The sequence below is a fragment of the Colobus angolensis genome, unplaced genomic scaffold (assembly GCF_000951035.1).
Source record: "Colobus angolensis palliatus isolate OR3802 unplaced genomic scaffold, Cang.pa_1.0 Scaffold10, whole genome shotgun sequence".
Lineage (NCBI taxonomy): Eukaryota > Metazoa > Chordata > Mammalia > Primates > Cercopithecidae > Colobus > Colobus angolensis.
In genome coordinates this window covers 4,569,542-4,592,820 of record NW_012110919.1, presented here as the reverse complement: position 1 = coordinate 4,592,820, position 23,279 = coordinate 4,569,542, and the positions used below count along the sequence as shown (strand labels likewise).

At 40.8% G+C, this 23,279-nt stretch overlaps 1 protein-coding gene across 5 annotated transcripts in view; it reads right to left on the bottom strand.

The window, feature by feature from the left end:
• MRPL42 (mitochondrial ribosomal protein L42) overlaps window positions 1-22,805 on the bottom strand; it is a 35,932-nt gene extending 13,127 nt beyond the window's left edge. For 2 of the 5 annotated variants that reach the window (XM_011933836.1, XM_011933849.1), the window contains exons 1-5: window positions 22,741-22,805; window positions 20,295-20,458; window positions 14,238-14,301; window positions 11,524-11,608; window positions 2,987-3,150 (exon numbers count right to left, since the gene is read on the bottom strand). In XM_011933836.1, coding sequence (XP_011789226.1) covers window positions 2,987-3,150; window positions 11,524-11,608; window positions 14,238-14,301; window positions 20,295-20,364 — 383 coding nt within the window. In that variant the 5' untranslated portion in view covers window positions 20,365-20,458; window positions 22,741-22,805. Of the gene's footprint in view, window positions 1-2,986; window positions 3,151-11,523; window positions 11,609-14,237; window positions 14,302-19,265; window positions 19,287-20,294; window positions 20,459-22,349; window positions 22,354-22,740 lie in introns of all 5 variants that reach the window. The other 3 variants (XM_011933829.1, XM_011933843.1, XM_011933858.1) reach the window with 3 other exon arrangements.
• Window positions 22,806-23,279: the final 474 nt, after the last annotated feature.

The window sequence follows — 23,279 nt, the reverse complement described above, 5'->3', positions numbered from 1 at the left end:
ATAGATAGAGGGATAGAAAAAAAGAAAGAAATGGTCACTGACATCCAGAAACTAACACCTGAAAATGACTCACATTAACCCAAAATATATATGTAGATACCAAATAAATATGTGTTGAACGATAAGTGATTACACATAGGCTTATTTAAAATTCAGCAAGATGATACCTCTACAATGACAAGGCCTATAGATAAAATTTCTCTTTATACACATAATCTAGTCTCTGGGGTTTTCCTGTCAAGCTCTTTATTAGGATAGATATTGGGACAATCAAGTCTCTCTAATTAAAGTTAATTTACAATAAAAAATGCCTAGTAATTTTGATGGGAAAAAAAATCAGGAGATTAAACTAACTAGCAGTCAAAAGCTGATTAGCAGTAAGATTAAGCAAATAAGATTAAACATAGTTAAGGTACTAGACACAAATGTCTAAAGATAACATGCTTGGTTTTAAGACTCCTAATTATTCTCCCTGTCTTCAGTCTTGTCTCTGTCAGGTTACACACCTTTAGAATGATTTGGTTCTGAATGCTTGAAACAGATTGTAGCAATATGGAACATGCAGGAAAGAAACAGGTACGGAAAGCCATTACAGAAGACGTTGAAACAAGGTTTGAACTCAAATACCTGGATAATGTGATACAAGTCAAAAATAAACATGAGAGATGTTAAGAATTATAAAAAGAAATCTCAGAATATAATGAGATTTAACGATTTAAGATACAGGGCTATCAGATGGTTCCCTAATTTGTTTGCACATATCCTAACTTTACAATTAAAAATATAAGGAAAAATCCAGATAGCATGCATAATACCCACCATGCAAAGTGGGTATTAAATAAGAAGGAAGACCGGAGGAGTGGCTCACGCCTGTAATCCCAGCACTTTGGGAGGCCAAGGTGGGCAAATCACCTGAGGTCAGGAGTTCGAGACCAGCTTGGCCAACATGGTGAAACCTCGTCTCTACTAAAAATACAAAACATTCGCCAGGTATGGTGGCACATGCCTATAGTCCCAGCTATTTGGGAAGCTGAGGCAGGAGAATCACTTGAACCTGGGAAGCGGAGGTTGCAGTGAGCTGAGATCACACCACTGCACTCTAGCCTAGGCGACAGAGTGAGACTATGTCTCAAAAAATAAATTAATTAATTAAATAAAATAAATAAGAAGGAAAAATCAAGGAAGGAGATACAAAAGAGAAGCAGGAATTGAAAGACCATGTTGGCCCCACCCCCACAAAAAAAAATCAATATTTTTCCTTGGGAAAATGATATAAAAAATCCCCTTTATTATAGAGATTATTAAGAAAGGGGCTTCTTAAGACAGAAAACAATGGGCTATGTTTTGTTATAATAAATTAATATTCTGGGTGCCATAATCTGACTTACTAGAAATTTCCCCCACACACTTTATCAGAAATGCTGTTTCCTCTGCCTGTGAAGTTTACCCCTCATTCTCAATGGGTTAACTCCTAACCCTCCTTCAAGGCTCAATTACATTTGATGTAACCGTTTATTTACTCCACTATCTTCCCTCCTTGACTATAAACAATTTGTAAGTGGTGATTATGTTTTGCATTAACCAGCACTTAGAGCAGCTCGATGAATGTATACTCATTAATTCTCTAAATGTACCCAGCCCAGTGCTAGTTACTGAGTTAAACAAGTAAGAACAAAGTTTTGTTCAAACTACCTGGGCGTGGCAGAGTGTGCCTGTAATCCCAGCTACTTAGGAGGCTGAGGAAGGAGGATTGCTTGAGCCCAGGAATTCAGCCTGGGTAACATAGTGAGACTTCCTTTTCAAAAAAAAAAAGTTTGTTCAAATATAAACAACAAAAACATCTTATAGTTTGGTATGGAAGAAGACAGATACAAAAGAAAAAAATCAAAAAAAGGAAAACTAATTAATGCCAGAGTCAAATGGCAGGTAAGAATCGATGGAAAATGTGAGTGTTTGTGAACATCAGGGCAATTATAGTTTCTAAGGGAACTGAGAACAACATATGCTGCCCAATCATTTGCTGTAACCCAATTTTTTTTTGCAGTAACTCAAAATCTGATAAAGAAATTAATAAAGGGCTGAAGATATAATCAATTACTTACCAGGAAAATGAACAAAAACAACATATTAAATGAATACATCATAGAATGTAAAAATTTTCAAGAACTCTTACAAAATTCACTGAAAGCTCTGGTTAAATTCCCCCATTAAAATAAAGAAAAAAAGAAGTACTATTTCATTTTAGCTAAATTATATGTAAACTTAAAAGTACAGTGGCAGTGGCTCATGCTTATAATTCCAGCTGAGGGAGGAGGATCACTTGAGTCCAGGAGTTTAAAATCAGCCTGGGTAACACAGTAAGTGAGCCCTTGCCTCTACAAAAGAAAAAAAATGAGCCAGGCTCGGTGGCTCATGCCCATAATCTCAGCACTTTGGGAGGCCAAGGCAGGTGGATCACAAGGTCAGGAGTTCGAGACCATCCTAACATGGTAAAACCCTGTCTCTATTGAAAATACAAAAAATTAGTCGGGTGTGGTGGCACGTGCCTGTAGTCCCAGGTACTCAGGAGGCTGAAGCAGGAGAATCGTTTGAACCTGGGAGGTAGAGGTTGCAGCGAAACGAGATTGCGTCACCGCACTCCAGCCTGGTTGACAGAGCAAGACTCAAAAAAAAAGAACACAACTAGCCAAGTGTGGTGGCACATGCCTGTAGTCCTAGCTACTCAGAAGGCTAAAGTGGAAAGATCACTTGGGCACTGGAGGTTGAGGCTGCAGTGAGCTGAGACTGTGGCACTGCACTCCAGTCTGGGTGACAAAGTGAGATCCTGTCTCAGAAAAGAAAAAAAAAAGTACAAAATAGTAGGTGAATATACTTGGGGTTAATTTCTTCATGCAAAATACCACTTCAGAAGTTGGTTTCTGCAAGAAAATCAATGTGTTCCTTTACTGTATCTAGTAGGGATTGAAGAAAACAAAAGAAAACTTACTGTCCATGAGGATACCAACGGTGCTTAGTAGTGAAGAACATTTTGCTAAGTTGTTCTATCATAGGTCCTTCCTCAAGGTGTTCAACTTTTTCTTCCAGTCTGGTTTTCAGCACTTGCTCATGTGTTTCTTCATTGTTATGCACAGGATCTGGCCGAGGGATAGGCTACAAAATAATCAGTAACAAACATCATGAAGATGTGAGAATGTTAGCCAGCATTTGTTCGAGATTACAATAAAACAATTACAATACTCAGTAATTCACTATAGTACTTTAGGGTGGGCAAATAAGTTATCAAAACAAAGTTTCACTTAGTTGCATTATTCATTAGTCAGAAATATTTTTCTTCTCACACCAAATTTTAGGTTTCTTTTCTAATAAAAAAAGTTCTTATTTAGGCCAGGTGCAGTGAGTGGCTCATGCCTGTAATCCCAGCACTTTGGGAAACCAAGACAGGAGAATCGCTTGAGCCCAGGAGTTCCAAAGCATGGGACCAGCTTGGACAACATGGTCAGACAAAAAAATTTAAAAACTATCTAGGCGTGATGGCATGCACCTGTAGTCCCAGCTACTCGAGAGGCTGAAGTGGGAGGATCACTTGAGACCAGGAGGTCGAAGCTACCTGTGATCACACTACTTCGTTCCAGCCTGGGTGACAGAGTGAAACCCTGTCTCAAAAAAAAGAGAAAGAAAAATAGAAAGGCCGGGTGTGGTGGCTCATGCCTGTAATTCCAGCACTTTGGGAGGCCAAGGTGGGAGGATCACTTCAGTTCAAGAGTTCAAGACCAGCCTGGGCAACACAGCGAGACCTTGTCTCTACTACAAAGAGGAAAAAAAAGAAAAAAAGAAAGAAAGAAAATCCTCATTTAACATTCTTATTTTCCGCAGTAATAAAGTACTTATTACTTTAGTTTCTGTTTCTCAAAGGTATAAATTATGCCTATTATTATTTTTTAACTTAAAAGTTTACCATTTACTTTATATACCATTAAGGTGAGAAACAATGAAAAACTTTTCATTGAAAAACTTTTCATTGAAAATGACATTTTTTGGCTGGCCGCGGTGGCTCACGCCTGTAATCCCAGCACTTTGGGAGGCCGAGGCGGGTGGATCACCTGAGGTCAGGAGTTCAAGACCAGCCTGGCCAACAGGGTGAAACCCTGTCTCTACTAAAAATACAAAAATTAGCTTGGTGCGGTAGCGCATGCCTGTAATCCCAGCTACTTGGGAGGCTGAGGAAGGAGAATCGCTTTAGCCTGGGAGGCAGAGGTTGCAGTGAGCCAAGATTGCACCTTTGCACTCCAGCCTGGGTGACACAACAAGACTCCGTCTCAAAAACAAAAAAAAGAAAGAAAATGACATTTCTTATATCCAATGGAAGCAGAAAAATGTTCAACATTTTCATTTCAGGTCACTAAAACGCCACCAAACAGTGCTTTATTGTTATTTAAATACCTTTCCCCCAAAGTTAATGATTACTAAAAATCTCATCTCCTCAGCACACATGAATGATATACAATATATTCCACCAGTAATAGTGGCTCGCTAAAGACTTTAAGAATCACTGTCTTGGCCAGCCATGCGGCTCACATCTGTAATCCCAGCACTTTCAGAGGCCAAGGTGAGAGGACCATTTGAGCCCAGAAGTTTGAAACCAGCCTGGCCAATATAGTGAGACCTCATCTCTACAAAAAATTTAAAAACAAAAAATAAATTAGCCAGGCGTGGTGGTGTACAGTTGCATTCCCAGCTTCTTGGGGTCTGAGGCAGGATGATCCTTTGAGCCCAGGAGTTCAAGGCTGCAGTGAGCCATGACTGCACAGTACCCTCCTGCCTGAGCAAGAAAGAGACCCTGTCTCAAAACAAAACAAAACAAAACGGGAAACAAAAGGAATCACTATCTTGGGGGGTCAAGTTACCTATATTTTAAATATTAAGTGATATTAAGGTATGTAGCAAAGATTGTAACATTCAATACTATATAAAGCTATCATAATGAAAGTATTCAATAATAATATATATGTAACAAGACTGTAATACCGCCTTGCTTTAAAATAACAATATATATGTATTATAATACAATGAAAATCTGAATTTACAACCAGAAAGAAACAATTCAAACAGATATTTTCTTTACATTCATACACTATTAGTGACAACTACATTCTACCACTGTATTAAATATTATAGCATACATTTATATCTAGTTTACGCACATGAAACAAGACCTCTTTAAAAGGCAATGTGGTCAGGTGCGGTGGCTCACATGTGTTAACCCTAGCACTTTGGGAGGCTGAGGCAGGCAGATCACTTGAGTTCAGGAGTTGGAGACTCCATCTCTACCAAAAATACAAAAAATTAGCCAAGCATGGTAGCTCATGCCTGTAGTCCCAGCTACTGAGGAGGCTGAAATGGGAGGATCACTTAAGCCGGGGAAGCAGAGGCTGCAGTGAGCCAAGACCACGCCACTGCATTCCAGTCTGGGCGACACAGATAGACCGTGTCTCAATTAAAAAAAAAAAAAAAAAAGGCAACGTGGACCACGTGCAGTGGCTCACACCTGCAATCCCAGCACTTAGGAAGGTCAAAGTGGCAAAGGAATGTTTCCGCCTAGGAGTTCGAGACCAGCCTGGGCACCGTGGTGAGATCCCCCGCCATCTCTATTTTTATATATATGTTTTTTAAAAAGCAATGGAGGTGGCACAATTAAGTAAAGCCATGGGCTGCATAAGAATGTTTTGAGGCTGGGCGAAGTGACACACGCCTGTAATCCCAGCACTTTGGGAGGCTGCGGTGGGCGGATCACATGAGGTCAGGAGTTGAAGACCAGCCTGGCCAACATGATGAAACTCTTTGTCTCTACTGAAAATACAAAAATTAGCTAGGTATGGTGGTGCATGCCTGTAATCCCGACTACTTGGAAGGCTGAGACAGGAGAATTGCTTGAACCCAGGAGGCAAAGGTTTCAGTGAGCCGAGATCATGCCACTGCATTCCACCCTGGGTGACAGGGCGAGATTCTGTCTGAAATAATAACAATGTTTTGGTCAACAATGTCCAGTGATGAAGGACAGTGTATACTACAGTGGTCCCATAAGATTATCATGAAGCTAAAAAAATTCCTGTCACCTAGTGATGGTGCAGAAAACCATAGTGCAATGCATTGCTTACATGTCTGTGGTGGTGCTAATGTAAACAAACTGACTGCATTGCCAGCTGTATAAAAGTATAGCACATACAATTATATATAGCACATAATACTTGATAATAATAATAAATAATGGCAGGGTACAGTGGCTCACACCTGTAATCCCAGCACTTTGTGAGGCTTGAGCTTAGGAGTTCAAAACCAGCCAAAGCAACATGTAGTGAGACCCTGTCTCAACCAAAATAATTTAAAAATAATAATAATAATAAATGACTAGGCAACTGGTTTATGCATTTACTATACTATACTTTTTATCATTAGAGTGTACTCCTTCTACTTTTTAAAAAAGTCAATTGTAAAACAGCCTCAGGCAAGCCCTTCAGGAGGTATTCCAGAAGAAGGCATTGTTATCATAGGAGATGACAGCTCCAGGCATGTTATTGTCCCTGAAGACCTTCCAGTGGGACAAAATGTGGAGGTAGAAGACAGTAATATTGATCATCCTGACCCTGTGTGGGCCTAGACTGTGTGTGTGTCTTAGTTTTAACAAAAAAAGTTTAAAAAGTGCAAACAAAAATTGCAACACAAAAAAGTTTATAAAATAAGGATATAAAGAAAATGTTTATGTATAGCTGTACACGATATTTTAAGCTAAGTGTTATTACAAAAAAGTAAAAAAGTATTAAAAATGTTTTGGCCGGGAGCAGCGGCTCATGCCTGTAATCCTAGCACTTTGGGAGGCCGAGACAGGCGGATCATGAGGTCAGGAGATCGAGACCATCCTGGCTAACATGGTGAAACCCCGTCTCTACTAAAAGTATAAAAAAATTAGCTGGCCGTAGTGGCGGGCGCCTGTAGTCCCAGCTACACGGGAGGCTGAAGCAGGAGAATGGCATGAACCCGGGAGGCGGAGCTTGCAGTGAGCTGAGATAGCGCCACCACACTCCAGCCTGGGCGACTGAGCAAGACTCCGTCTCAAAAAAAAAAAAAAAAAAAAAAAATTTAAGTTTATCAAGTTTAAAAGTGACAGTAACCTAAGGTTAATTTATTATTAAAGAAAGAAAAATATTTTTTAAAAAATTTAGTGTAGCCTAAACATATAGTGTTTGTTTATAAAGTATACAGCAGTGTACAATAATGTACCAGGCCTTCACACTCACTGACTCACCCAGGGCAATTTCCAGTCCTGTAAGCTCCATTTTTGGCTAAGTACCCTGTACAGGTATATTACATTTTATCTTTTATATCACATTTTCACTGTGCCTTTTCTATGTTTAAATATGTTTAGATACATAAATATTTACCACTGTGTTACAATTGCCTATAGTATTCACTACAGTAATATGTTGTATACATTTGTAGCCTGGGAGCAATAGGCTATACCATAAAGTCTGGGTGTGTAGTAGCCTACACCATCTAGGTTTGCGTAAGTAACACTCTATGATGTTCACATAACGATGAAATTGCCTAATGATGCATTTCTCAGAACATATCCCCATCAGTAAGCAATGCATGACTGTACTACAGAAATGCAAAGTAACAAAGATATTAGTGAAAAGTAGAAAGGGAGCCAAGTTAGAGCTTTGTCAAAAAGACCAGAATGGGGCCAGGCATGGTGGCTCAAGCCTGTAATTCCAGCACTTTGGGAGGCCAAGGCAGGTAGATCACTTGAGGCCAGGAGTTAGAGACCAGCCTGGCCAACATGGCAAAACCCCCTCTCCACTAAAAACACAAGAATTAGCTGGGTGTGGTCATGAGTGCCTGTAATCCCAGCTATTTGGGTGGCTGAGGCATTAGAATCCCTTGAACCTGGGGAGGCATGGAGGTTGCAGTGAGACAAGATCACACCACTGCATTCTAGCCTGGTTGACAGAGACTCTCCGTGTCTCAAAAAAAAAAAAAAAAAAAAAACAGACTGGGCAAGGTACAGTGGCTCACGCCTGTAAGCCCAGCACTTTGGGAAGCCAAGGTGAGAGGACTGCTTGGGTCCAGGAATTCCATATCGGTTTGGACAACACAGTGAGACCCTGTCTACAAAAATTTTAAAAATTAGCTGGGCATGGTGGTGTGTGCCTATAGTCCCAGCTACTCAGGAGGCTGAAGTGGGAGGATTGCTTGAGCCCATGTTACTATTATTCTAATAGTAACATGTTCTCAAGAACGTTTCTTATTTTGCAGCCCAATCTACAATTTACTGCTTGACAAACAAAAAACTTTCCCTGCTTTCTCATGTGAATGTCTCTTAGCCCTAAAACATAAAACCCTTAAGCATGAAGAGGAAGGAACAACTTCATTCACTTAACAGAAAAATATTTACCGTGCACTTACAAAGTTCAAAGTGCTATTCCAGGTGCTGAAGACCAAGCATGGGAAAAAAACACACAAGGCCCTGTCCTCATTGAGCTTACATTTTAGTAATGGGAGACAGCCAGAAAACATCCAGTATGCTAGAAATAATAAATGCTATTGAGAAAAGTAAATCAAAGGACAACAAGGAGTGTAGGAGCAAAGGTACAACTTGAAATGCAGTAGCCAAGGAAGGCCACACAAGATAACAGATAAGGAAAAAGACCTTAAGGAAAGGGAGTAAACTATGAGGTAAAAGCATTTCAGGCAAAGGAAGCAGGAAATACAAAAGCTCTGAGTGGGGAGCTCGCCTAATACAGTTGAAAAACAGTTGCAATTGTGGTAAGTATGGTGGCAGTAGAGTGATTTATTTGAAAGCTTGTAGGAGTGATTACTTACCGAAACTAGAGATGAATATTGATGATGTGGCAGAGAAGATAATTGTCAAAACAAAGGAAACACAACAAAGAAAGAGGATGCAGGGAAGCTGGGCATGTATACAGAGGAATGATGATAATGATAAACCATGATATGAATCTATGCTGGGTAAGGAGGGAGTGAGAATGTGTGAGATACATGAGGGACTGTGAAAAAGTGGTTGGATCAATGGATGTAGGTTACAAAGAGGGAATGAATAATTCTTGGAGCTGGGAGACCAAGAGGGACTGGTAGTTATATATTGGATTTATTTAGATTGGAAAAGAGGAGTAGCAATTATTGGTAATTAGAATATCTCTAGGGAATCCTCCCATGGAAATGGGTGGCTGACGTAGTGAGAGATCAAGACGTGAGACACCACAGTATTAGATCATCTACATGGATATTGAAGTAACAAAGAATGAGGGTAAAACAGTATTGGAAAAAGTGTGACAGCAAGCTTAGAAAATTCAAGGAAGTGCAGAGTGGTGGAGGAGGAGAAATAACCTGGCAGTTGGTAGATAACAGCAACAAAAAAAGATAGTAAATGATGTAGTTGGATGATACAAGCTACAAAGCCAGAAATTGTTAGAAGGAAGAGAAATGATCTAGATTTGACAATGAGGAGCTACAGGGATACCTTCCCCATCTTTAGACTCAGTGGTAAAAGAGTATGAGAGAGAAAACAGCAACTACTTAAAAGAACTGCTGGGGAAGTAATGTCTCCAGGGTACAGGCAGGTTTCTATTAGTCAGAAGGTGAAGGCAACATTCTGGAATAGGTTAAGGTTGTAAGAGATTTTGCCAAGGGTGGTAAGTTCTACAAGTACAGTGGGAAAGTTTTGACAGTTGAGGAGGGTCAGATTCAGAGATATAAAGAGCCATTTGGGGATAAGAGTCTGGATGATGTGAAATGACCTGGCATTCTTAGTATAATTGCTAAAACAGGGCAAATAAACCGAAGATATTCAACAAAATAACAATGGACAAAGGTACAACATAGTGTGACCTGGAGGGTTTACAGGCCAAAACTCAGTGATGTAGGCCTATTTTTCTAAACGTTGCCCAAATAAGTGATACAAAAGAGGCACTGGATTAGTACCTATGATACCTGGCTTTTGTTTCCTAACAAAGCAGGGAGACAAAATGGTGAGTTTAAAAAGGAATATAGAAATTATTTGTTGGTCAGGCGCAGTGGCTTATGCCTGTAATCCCAGCGCTTTGGGAGGCTGAGGCAGGCAGATTATGAGGTCAAGAGATTGAGACCATCCTGCCCAACATGGTGAAACCCTGTCTCTACTAAAAATACAAAAATTAGCCGGGTGTGGTGGGGCATGCCTGTAGTCCCAGTTACTCAGGAGGCTGAGACAGGAGAATCGCCTGAACCCAGGAGGCAGAGGCTGCTGTGAGGCGAGATCGCGCCATTGCACTCCAGCCTGGGCAACAGAGCAAGACTCGGTCTCACCAAAAAAAAAAAAAGAAAGAAATTATTTGTCAAATCAACCAGCACCCTGACCTTAATGATGATTTTTTAAAATAAGTACCACTAAATATATCATGTGATGACCTAAACCATCTCATTATTTTCTCCTCAAAAAGCAAGTCAAGGCTGGGCACAGTGGCTGATGCCTGTAATCCCAGCATTTTGGGAGGCCGAGGCAGGCAGATCACCTGAGCTTGGGAGTTTGAGATCAGCCTGGGCAACATGGTGAAATGCCATCTCTACTAAAAATACAAAAATTTAAAAAAATAAATAAATTAGCCGGGCGTAGTGGCAGGTGCCTATAGTCCCAGGTACTTGGGAGGCTGGGACAGGAGAATAGCTTCAACCCAGGAGGTGGAGGTTGCAGTGAGCTGGATCACGCCACTGCACTCCTGCCTGGGCGACAGAGTGAGACCCTGTCTCAAAAAAAAAAAAAAAAAAAAAGCAAATCAAACATTACCTAGTAGAAGGAGGCTTAAAGAAATAGGAAAAAGCATTTCAAATACAAAACTAAAAAAAAAAAGACTTGGGTCAAACTAAAAATAAATTATATTAAAAACAATACAAAACTCTTCTGTCTAGTACTTGATTTTTTAAAAAAATAGGGAACGAAATCTAACTGAGCCATTCAAAATACATACCTATGTTGTCCCATTAAAAAATAAAAATAAAAAAACAAATTCACCAAATGTTAAAAAAAAAAACAACTGTCAGAACCAACAGTAAAAAAGTAGTTGTAATCCCAGCACTCTAAAATACAACTTTTATTTGTAACAGCACTCTAAAATACAACTTTTTCATAATTTTCTAGATTATAATATGGGGCAGTATGGGACAATGCATTTTATAATTTTATATTAGATGTATTTGAACCTTAATCAGAAATCTACCCAAATTTTTAGACCAGAAAACTGATGCCATAGTTGTGTTTAAATGGTTCACTTTGTATTCTGAAAAAAAAAAAAAGACTATAAAGAAAGCAGATGAAAAATAAATAAGAGAAAAATCAAAATAGTAAAATTAAAAAGCCAAAAGAAAATCTAAAACAAGGAAAATCAGACGACTCCCTTCTTTTTGGATACTATAAAGTAGTGCAAACATTTCCAACAGCAAATTAAAAACTACAAGAAATTTTCTCATACATACTTTTGTGTGTTCATATGGAATGTCCACAGAAGGGTGGTAGCATACTATTGTCCTGCCATCAGAAGTCAGAGCAAGCTCTACGTTGCTAAAAAAGAATGTTTTAGAAATAAAGTTATACTGTATTCACAGCAAATGACTATTCTTTTTTTTTTTTTTTTTTGAGATGGAATCTCACTGTGTCACCCAGGCTGGAGTGCAATGGGCACTCCAGGTTAAAGCTAAAATTAGTGCCTGGCCTAATTTTAGCTTTAAGAATAATCATTCTGGGCCCAGCGTGGTGGCTCATGCCTGTAATCCCAGCACTTTGTAAGGCCGAGGTGGGCAGATTGCTTGAGGTAAGGAGTTCAAGACCAGTCTAGCAAAACCCCGTCTCTACTAAAAATACAAATATTAGCCAGGTGTAGTGGCACACACTTGTACTCCCAGCTACGCAGGAGGCTGAGACAGGAGAATCACTTGAACCCAGGAGGCGGAGGCTGCAGTGAGTCAAGATCATGCCACTGCACTCCAGCCTGGGCAACAGAATGAGACTCCATCTCAAAAAAAAAAGGCTAAAATTAATTAATCAAAAATTGCTGAAGAGAAGATACTACATCACTGGATTGGCAAACCTAGTACCCAAAACACAGGAGACAACTGAAGACCATCCCACAGAATATGTCAGCTTAAATACCACAACAAAATAATTTGTAGGTAACAGAGAATAGGCATTAGATTGTTTCACCATGGCTGCAAGATTGAATACCATAACACGGCTACAATGAACATTTAATCTGTCAAATGATTTCTTCATGAGAAGATAGTTTTATATAATGCAAAACACATATATGACTCAATCTTTCCAGGTTCAAAAAATGTCACCTACTCCAGTTTCATCACTATCGTAGTACTCATTAGATGTACAGTTAGTGTCAAGGCCGGGTGTGGTAGCTCACATCTGTAATCCTTACACTTTGGGAGGCCAAGGCGGGAGGATCACTTGAGCTCAGGAGTTTGAGACCAGCCTGGGTTACATGGCAAAATCCTATCTCTACAAAAAACAAAAAAAATTAGCCAGGTGTGGTGGCACACACCTATAGTTCCAGTTACTTGGGGGCACTGAGGCAGGAGGATAGCTTGAACCTGGGAGGTTGAGGCTGTGAGCTGACATAGCATCACTGAACTCCAGCCTGGGTGACAAAGTGAGACCCTGTCTCAAAAATAAAAATAAAAGGCCAACCATGATGGCTCACACCTGTAATCCTTGCATGCTGGGAGGCCGAGGGAGGCAGATTGCTTGAGCTCAGGAGTTTAAGATCAGCCTAGGCAACATGCTGAAACCCCGTTTCTATAAAAAATACAGAATTAGCTGGGTATGGTGGCACACACCTGTAGTCCCAGCTGCTTGGGGGGCTGAAGCAAGAGGATTACTTGAACCTCGCAAGTTGAGGCTGCAGTGAGCTGAGATAGCGCCACTGCATTCCAGCCTGGGTGACAAAGTGAGAACCTGTCTCAAAAAAATAAAAGGTCAGTTGCAGTGCCTCATGCCTGTAATTCCAGCATTTTGGGAGGCCCAGGTGGGCAGATTACCTGAGGTAAGGACTTTGAGACCAGCCTGGCTAACATGGTGAAACCCCATCTCTACTAAAAATACAAAAATTAGCCAGGCATGGTGGCATGCGCCTATAGTCTCAGCTACTCAGGAGGCTGAGGCTGGAAAATCGCCTGAACACGGGAGGTAGAGGTTGCAGTGAGCCAAGATCACAGCACTGCTATCCAGCCTGGGCGACAGAACAAGACCCCATCTCAGGTTGCAGTGAGCCAAGATCACACCACTGCTCTCCAGCCTGGGCGACAGAACAAGACCCCATCTCGAAAACAAAATAAAAATAAAACTAGTGTCAAGAGAGAAGAAAAAATATATTTTTTTTTTTTTTTTTTTTTGGCCAGATCTCAGCTCACTGCAAGCTCCGCCTCCCGAGTTCACGCCATTCTCCTGCCTCAGCCTCCCGAGTAGCTGGGACTACAGGCGCCGCCACCTCGCCCGGCTAGTTTTTTGTAGTTTTTTAGTAGAGATGGGGTTTCACCATGTTAGCCAGGATGGTCTCGATCTCCTGACCTTGTGATCCGCCCATCTCGGCCTCCCAAAGTGCTGGGATTACAGGGTTGAGCCACCGTGCCCGGCCTAGAAAAAATATTTTTATTATCATTTGGTAATAAAAACAACACAGATTAAGAAAATAGGTAGCAGTTTCTGCATATCAGACTCTGCTGCAGAGGAAAAAGACAATGTCATATGTTATTCCTAGTTCTTATCATAGTGACTAAATTGAATAAGTACCAAATAAATGGTGGTTAAATTAAGTATGTGTTATTTAGGATTATTCAATATCAAACAAAAGATAAATAATAGCTTAAGCTAACAGATACGAACCCTATAAAAACTAATTAACTTTTCCAAAAAGCTAAAGCATGCTTCAGAAAGGACAGCAGTTCTAAACAGCATGTCTGTCTTACAACAAATATTCAATGAAACACAATGATAATAATTTTTATTTAAAATGTTTATAAGCTTAGACACTGGGTAAATAAAATCATTAAAATAATTTTTAAAAACAAAATTAAGGAAAGAATAATGAGAAACGAAAGCATAAGACATCAAAACAAGAAATAAAATTAAATTATTTCAGATATAGCTAAGACTATTATTTTTTCAATTGAGTTTTAATACATACCAATTATAGTCATCTGGTAGAGGAGAATACGTAGATTTATGACAAACACAATATAAAGCTCCATCTGCAAAAACCCCAAACAGTAAAATAGATTTAGTTAATTTGAGCATATTTTCTCCATAAATTTAAAGCTAGTTTTACTCATTCAACCAACATTTACTGTTTACTATGAAACAGGCCTGTGCTAGGGGCTAGGGATTCAACAACAAACAAAACTCAGTCCCAACCCTCAAAAGGGTATAGTCTGCTTGTGAGAGAGACAGACAAACAATTACAACATAGACGATAAGCACTGTTAGGACTGGTAAACACTGGCAAAGATGGGTCACACAGAAAGGCTACCAAACAAATTGTGCAGGTTCAAGAAAGCCTTTTCAGTGGAGATTATGTCCAAGGTGCTCTAAAGAATGAGAAAATAAGACTTCATAAGAGATAAAAACAATGTTTCTAGCAGAGGGAGTAACAGGTGCAAGGACTCCAGGTAAAATAAAAAATAAAAGTGTTTGGGTACTCGAGCCTTTCCAAGAAAGAACTTAAAGTATTTGGGGCCAGGCGCAGTGGCTCACGCCTGTAATCCCAACACTTTGGGAGACCAAGGCGGGCAGATCACCTAAGGTCAAGGAGTTTGAGATCAGCCTGACCAACATGGTGAAACCTTGTCTCTACTAAAAATACAAAATTAGCCAGGCGTGGTCAGCTCCTCAGGAGGCTGAGGCAGGAGAATTGCTTGAACCCAGGAGGCAGAGGTTGCAGTGAGCTGAGATCATGCCATTGCACTCCAGCCTGAGCAACAAGAGCGAAACTCCGTCTCAAAAAAATAAATAAATAAAAATAAAGTATTTGGGTTTTCCAAGGTGCAGAGTTTATAAGGCAGCGATGAAGTGATGAAATATGAAATAATCTATTCAAAATTAACTTTTCTTAATCAAAATGCTTACATTTTAAAGCATATTTTCCTTTTTTAGAATACCTGCAAATTCAAGAGCCATAATTGCTTCTTTTTTTTTTTTTTTGAGATGGAGTCTCGCTCTGCTGCCCAGGCTGGAGTGCAGTGGCACGATCTTGGCTCACTGCAAGCTCTGCCTCCCGGGTTCACGCCATTCTCCTGCCTCAGCCTCCTGAGTAGCTAGCAGTACAGGCACCCGCCACCATGCCAGGCTAATTTTTTGTATTTTTAGTAGAGATGGGGTTTCACCGTGTTAGCCAGGATGGTCTTAATCTCCTGACCTTGTGATCCACCTGTCTCAGCCTCCCAAAGTGCTGGGATTACAGGCGTGAGCCACCGTGCCTGGCCATAATTGCTTTTTTAAAAGCTTTTGAAAGGTTCTCCTATGTTCAAAAAAAGGATATTCTTTTAATACAAAGAAAAAAATTTAAAAGTAATTCAATACAGTTAAAAGCAAGTTTTGAATGCATCTTGATTAATGTCAAGAATCAAAGTCAGAGCCTCTTGTTCCTGTGATATAGGACTGTAATCTATCCTGCCTTCCCTATCTCCATGCCTTCACCATATCCTCAGTATGGAATTCCATCCCCATTTTGTTCAAATACCCCTCTCATCCTTAAAAGTCTAACACTTGCCAGGCACAGTGGCTCATTCCTGTAATCCCAGCACTTCGGGAGGCCAGGGCAGGTAGATCACTTGAGGTCAGGAATTCGAGACCAGCCTGGCCAACATGGTGAAACCCCCTCTCTACTAAAAATACAAAAAACTGGCCAGGCATGTTAATGCATGCCTGTAATCCCAAGAGTGAAACTCCACCTCAAAAATAAATAAATAAATAAATAACCAGACATGGTGGTGCACATCTGTAGTCTTGCTTACTTGGAAGACTGAGATAGTAGGATCATCTGAGCCCAGGGAGGTCAAGGTTGCAGGGGGCCAAGACTGCGCCACTGCACTCCAGCCTGGGCAACAGAGTGAGACCTACCTCGAAAAAAAAAAAACATTCATTACCTGACATTTTACCAATGGAAGTTCTGGATATAGAATTAGCAGAAGCTCTAAATACATAATTAGGACTAATGCCGAAGTTAACACCAATCAAGCCAAAGCAACTCAATGTGCCAAAAGAATTTCAATTAACAATAATTTCTGTAATTTATGAGTTATTCTTGTCACATATATATGTTTAATTACATTTTGAAAAGAGCTATGAAAGCTAAAAGTTGTCCCATCTTCAAATGCTCAGTATTTTACCTTGCTACAGAAAAGGAAGTACAGTAGAAAGTATACTGGACAAAGTAAGGTGGGGAGATCCAGATTTTGGTCACAGTTCTCAGTTACCAAATATGCGACCCTGGGTAAATTTATGAGGGCCACAGAACTCAAGTTTCTTTACTTTCATAAAGAGGATAATACTACATGGGTTACCAAAATCAAAACTGTTATAAGGATCAAATGGCTTAACATGCTTTGAAAACTGTAAAGTGGTCTACATTCCCAGGCTGACTGACCATTTGGGAAATTTTAAAATATTCCTTCTAGAATATAGGGAAGCCTTTTTATTTTTGCTCATTGAACTTTCTTCCTTAATCATGATTTCGCTTTGCCTCTAATCTTAATGTCCTTCCCTTTTTTATTAAACATCAATAATAACAGTAATGAAACTTTCTTTAATTTTAATTTTTTATTTTTGAGACAGGGTCTCGCTCTGTCTCCCAGGCTGGAGTGCAATGGCACAATCACAGCCTCGAACTCCTGGGCTCAAGCAGTCTTCCTACTTCACCCTCCTGAGTAGGCTGCCTCCCTCCTGGACCACACCACAGGTGCGCACCACCTCAGAAATTAGCCCAGCTAATTTCTGTAACTTTTGTAGAAATGGCATTTTGTCACATTGCCCAGCCTGGTCTCAAACTTCGGAGCCTGCCTCACTCCCAAAGTGCTGGTATTGCAGGTGTGAGCCACCATGCCCAGCCCTTTACTTTCAATAATAGTAGTAATAGGAACTTTGCGGTATAAGGGACTTTTAGGACATAAGAAGTTAGGTCACTGAGTATTAGGATGACTGATAACGGAATGATTTTCTAGGGTAACCTAATTCTTAGTTAACTAGATATTTTGAGAGTAACTCTAATCCATTCAGATTACTTCAACAAACACTGACATATCTCCTATCATGAATGAGAGGCACCAGAGACACCAAAATGAATTAGATACAGTGCAAACTTAGTGGGAAATCCAGTGGGGAAAAAGATATATAAACAATTTTCAATTATCCAGGGACACATTAATTGGTTTTCTGATGGGCCTGTGTGAGAACTAATTGTTTCAAAACATAGACTATGTAAAAACTGATTGGATCTGACTTCTCATTAGTCTAGGAGCTGGGTTCCTACAAGGCAAAGAGTAGGCTAAGAAGTAAGGGTCTTTCTCCCAATTCTCACAACAAAAATGCTCCTAGATAATCAAATGCTGATTGTAGTTTTGTTGTGACTTATTTTAGTTTATATCCAAAGTCTCTTAAGCAATCTCCTGTTCCATTTACTGAATTCTAAGTTGATTTTACTTTGAATATAATGTAATAAATGTTATTATGTTTAGGGCCCTACAAAAGGGGAGAGTGGGGCAAGCAAGGAAGCAGGGATGGAAAGCTTCCTATAAGAGCAGGATTTGGTGGCCAGGTGCGATGGCTCACGCCTATAATTCCAGCACTCTGGGAGGCTGAGGTGGCAGACCACTTGAGGTCAGGAGTTTGAGACCAGTCTGGCCTACACAGTGAAACCCCTTCCCTACTAAAAATACAAAAACTAGGACAGGCGCAATGGCTCACACCTGCAATCCCAGCACTTTGGGAGGCCAAGGCAGGCAGATCATTTGAGGCTGGCAGTTCGAGACCAGCCTGGCCAACATGGTGAAACTCTGCCCCTACTAAAAATACAAATATTAACCAGGCATAGTGGTAGGTGCCTATAATCCCAGCTACTTGGGAGGCTGAGGCAGGAGAATCACTTGAACCCGGGAAACAGAGGCTGCCATGTGCCAAGATCATGCCTCTGCGCTCCAGCCTGAACAATGGAGCAAGATTCAGTCTCAAAAAACAAAATAAAATAAAATAGAGTAAGATCTGGCAAACTTTTGAGCATTCTATTCAACAAAGGTGTTTACTGAGTAAAGTATTTTCCCTGCCTCAACCATAACAAATTGCCTATTTATTACTTTACTTTTACTCTATTCTTCAAATAGCTCTCTTCTCCTTAATTCAATAAACAAACTTTCAATTACAAATGGTGGTAAATAGGAAATAAGAAAGAAGAGACAACAGTCAAGGTCAAGCAGAGTTGTATTTACAAAGTCAGCTGCATCCCAGGCGCGATGGCTCACACGCCTGTAATCCCAGCACTTTGGGAGGCTGAGGCAGGTGGATCACCTGAGGTTGGGAGTTCGAGACCAGTCTGACCAACATGGAGAAACCCCCGTCTCTACTGAAAATACAAAATTAGCTGGGTGTGGTGGCCTGTAATCCCAGCTGCTTGGGAAGTTGAGGCAGGAGAATTGCTTGAACCCAAGAGGCAGAGGTTGCAGTGAGCCGGAGATCGCACCATTGCACTCCAGCCTGGGCAACAAGAACAAAACTCCATCTCAAAAAAAAAAAAAAAAAAGTCAGCTGCACTTGCATGTTTATCAGAGCACTATTCATAATAGCAAAGACATGGAAACAAGCCCATCAATGGCAGACTGGATAAATAATATGTGGTATATATGTACACCATGGATTATTACCCAGATATTAAAACAAATAAAATCACGTCCTTTCCAGCAACATAGATGCAGCTGGAGGCCATTATCCTAAGTGAATTAATGCAAAAACAGCCAAATACTACACGTTCTCACTTACATGTAGGAGGTAAACATTGGGTACATATGGACACAAAAATGGGAACAATAAACACTGGCGACTCAAAACAGAAGGGAGGGATGGAGGGAAGGGTTGAAAAACTAACTATTGGGTACTATGTTCACTATTCGGGTGATGGGTTGAGTTGAAGCCCAAACCTCAGTATATGTAATATATACATGTAACAAACCTGCATATGTACCCCCTGAATCTAAAATAAAAAATAAAAATAAAAAGTTGGCTGACATAGTTAAATATAAAAAGGCAAACCTACCGTAGCCTCTATACATGTCTACTTTAGAAATGGGAGAACAGAGTTTACAAACAGGAAAAGAAAAAAGAAAGCACAGTTGGCTGAGAAAAAAGACTTTAATATTCTATTTACTTATTTGGGTCCATGCTTTGACTGTCAAACATGTATTAACAAGCTTTCGAGAAAATATTAATTATATACAGTTCTTTAGAAAAGGCAGAAATTACATTTCATATTTTTAAAATGGCTAGGTTCATAGAAAAAACACAATGAGAATCCACCAAAATATTAACAATGATTATCTCTGGAATATGGGACTGTGAATTTACCCTTTATACATACATTTTAAGAACTACTAAAAAAGTAATACATATAATTGAACAAGAGAAAGTTACCCTTGACCAGTCCCTTACTCCTGCCCTCAGCTAAATCCCGAGTGGGCTACACAGATAGCCACTGTTTGGTCCAGACCTTTTACCTCTGCATTTATGCATATACACATATGCATATGATGGATCATCTTTTAAACATACAAATAAGATCATATGATAGATATATATAGATATAGTTCTGACACGCTTTTTTTTGTTTCTATTTGTAGATCTTTCCATGTCAGTAACAGCTGCATGATAGTCACAGTTAAGATGTACCATAATTTATCCATTCCCCTCCCCGATCTACATTTTTTTTAGAGATGGGGGTCTTGCTATGTCGCCCAGGCTGGTCTCAAACTCCTGGCCTCAAGCAGTCCTCCCACCTCAGCCTCCCAAAGTGCTGGGATTGCAGGCATGAGACACCACATCTGACCTATCCATTCCCCTTTTGACTGACATTTAGGTTTTCTCCCACTTTCCATTACTGCAAACACTCCTGCAAATTACAGGCGTATACAATAACTAAATGCTTTAAATTTTCTACATTCTTAAAAGTTTAAAACTTTTTAAACATTAAAAAAATTTTACTTACTTTGAATTGGAAATAAATGTTTCAAGATAGTTCTCTTTGACATCACCCATTTTACTGCAGCTACAGCCATGGTGTTTCAAGATGCTTATCAAGTGGTATGAAAAAAGATGTTCTGAAGAGAAACTGCTTTTAACATCTGCTTCTAGGCATACCAACTTCTACTCCTGTTGAAGAGATAAAGAAAAATCAGTGCTACCTATGGTAAACTTAAGTTATATTAAACACCACAAGAACAAGGTAAGAATCACTGCCTGGAAGTCAACTGAAGCAATGCTTTTAAACAACTTGGCAATTCACATGATTTAACAACAGGACGAAGAGCAACATGGTCAAAATACAAAATCAGAACCACTGGAACTATGTCCATTACTATTTATCCTAGATGCAAACTTCTCTGCACCCAGTGTTGGGGTCCGCGTGTTTCCTAAACAAAGGAATGAACACACAAGACAACACAAGACAAGACAAACATGGCTGCCGCGCCGAACGACACACTCCGCTTTATTTTATACAGTCGTTTGTGGAATGTTACCAAGTCACAAGACACATTGTTGTTTTTCTGACCTTTCCCTGACTTTCTGGATTTTCAAGATGTTTACACATAAACAAGCCCCCAGGGTCTGCTGTGTGCAGCTGGCTTCCCCTTCGTTTGCAAGAGCAGGACTTATCGGGAATGCCCTGCTTCCTTTGCAAGAGCAGGACTTACCAGGAACGTCTCCTTTGTGAGCAGGTAGTCCTCTACACCCAGTGCAGCTCCTTCTACTTACTGAATACTCAGTAAATGTGTAATTACTCTTGAAACAGTCATTCACAAATGGTACACAGAGTATTCATTCTCATAATGCTAGTGTGTCTGTGTACAACCTCTAAGGTTCCATACACAAGATACTACATCACTTACAGTACTATCCTGTTTCTGATTAAATGAAATATTTCTAGGGCCGGGCGCGGTGGCTCAAGCCTGTAATCCCAGCACTTTGGGAGGCCGAGACGGGCGGATCACGAGGTCAGGAGATCGAGACCATCCTGGCTAACACGGTGAAACCCCGTTTCTACTGAAAAATACAAAAAACTAGCCGGGCGACGTGGTGGGCGCCTATAGTCCCAGCTACTCGGGAGGCTGAGGCAGGAGAATGGCGTGAACCTAGGAGGCGGAGGTTGCGGTAAGCTGAGATCCGGCCACTGCACTCCAGCTTGGGTGACAGCGAGACTCTGTCTCAAAAAAAAAAAAAAAGAAATATTTCTGTCTGCCCTGAGCCATTAATATAATAATAAAGAAATACCAAACAGGAAGGCCTATCCTTAGCCTATTAAATACTCAATTGGAGGAACTCATATAAATGCCCTCAAGTGCCAGATGAAATTTCACCATCTTATATGTGTATAAGGTCTTTAACTTTCCAAGGTACTTTCATCACCATTTCATTTTGCTCTCGTATTAATCATGTGAGATATCTTTATTCTGATTCATGAAGAAACTAAAGCATAAAATTTAAAAGTCTTGCTTCCAAGGACTTTAAAGTCAGTCACTGCCAAACTGGGAAACTTTAAACAAGTCAAGTCAAACTTTAAACAAGTAATGACAAAATGGGGAAAACCACAATCTTCATGGGCTGTTGTGAATAAATGACAAACAACCATTGTTAAACCTTGTTTTTAATAGTCTTCAACAACTATCCGTGCCCTTCCCCCAATAGTGATACAAGGGAATTAGGACACAGGCCCTCTTATTTGCTAGGCTAAATCACTCACACTGATACCTTGCACTGCCAATACATTAACACTGCTAACCGTGAGCTCATAAGTGCGCTTTTTAGTTTACAATCCACTTTCATATACAATATGTGCTCTGACTTTCACAAGTCAGTGAAGCAGGCATCTCCATTTCACAGATTAAGAACAAAAAGGCTCAGAGAGGTCAATCGATTACTTGACCAGTATATCGCTGCTTAATAGGTGACATGCGTGGGACGTAAACCCATGACCTCTGACCACGAACAAAACATCTTGGGGGAAATTAGGTCCCCTCTGTCCGAAACCCAGAGACAAGCACACCCTGCTGGGAGTCAGATTATTCACCCCAGGAAGATCATTTCAGAGGTCAAGTCCCTTGGCCCGGAATTCAACCCCCAAACAAAAGCTACATAGCCTCTGCGGGTCAGAGGTTTGAGGAGCAGGCTACCAGGAGCTCACGGACTCTTCGACCTAAAGAAGCCACAAGCTGCATCAGCCACCCCCGGGCGTCCGCCAGGGAACGAAGGGGGCGCTATAGGAAGCGCGCGGCCACATGCCGGCCCTTCTGCAAGAAGGACAAAGGCTGGGGATGTAGGCAGCCTCGCCCTGGCGGGAACGACAGGCGGGAGACCTCGACACCTGCAGACAAACACTGTGGGCCTGCCCAGCTTCGAGGGAGTCCTCGACAGGAGAACTAGAGGGAAGCGGTTACCTTGACAGCTTCTCACCACGAGCCCGCCATCTTGTTTCAATCCGGGTCCCACGACACAGCGCCGCGCGCGCCCTCCCGGCCGCGGGGCATTCTGGGAAATGTAGTCTCCCTGAGAAACCGGCCGGACGCAGAGGGAAAGCGGAGTCGTTGCTATGCACGCTTACCTTTATTTGTAGCAGCATGGCCGCAACGTTATCAAGGTGCCCAGAAAAACAAAATCACTGCCCCACACACATACCCTTAGAAAGTAACAAGCATTTTTTTTTTTTTTGTTAGGCAGTCTCATTCTGTCACCCAGATTGGAGTGCAATGGCTCCATTACGGCTCACTGCAGCCTCTACCTCCTGGGCCCAAGAGATCCTCCCACCTCAGCGTCCTGAGTAGCTGGTACTACAGGCGCACACCACCACACCTGGCTAATTTTTAAATATTTTTGTAGAGACGGGATCTTGCTATGTTGCCCACGCTGGTCTCAAGCAATCTTCCCACCTCGACCTCCCAAAGTGCTGAAATTACAGGCCTGAGCCACCATGCAAGCC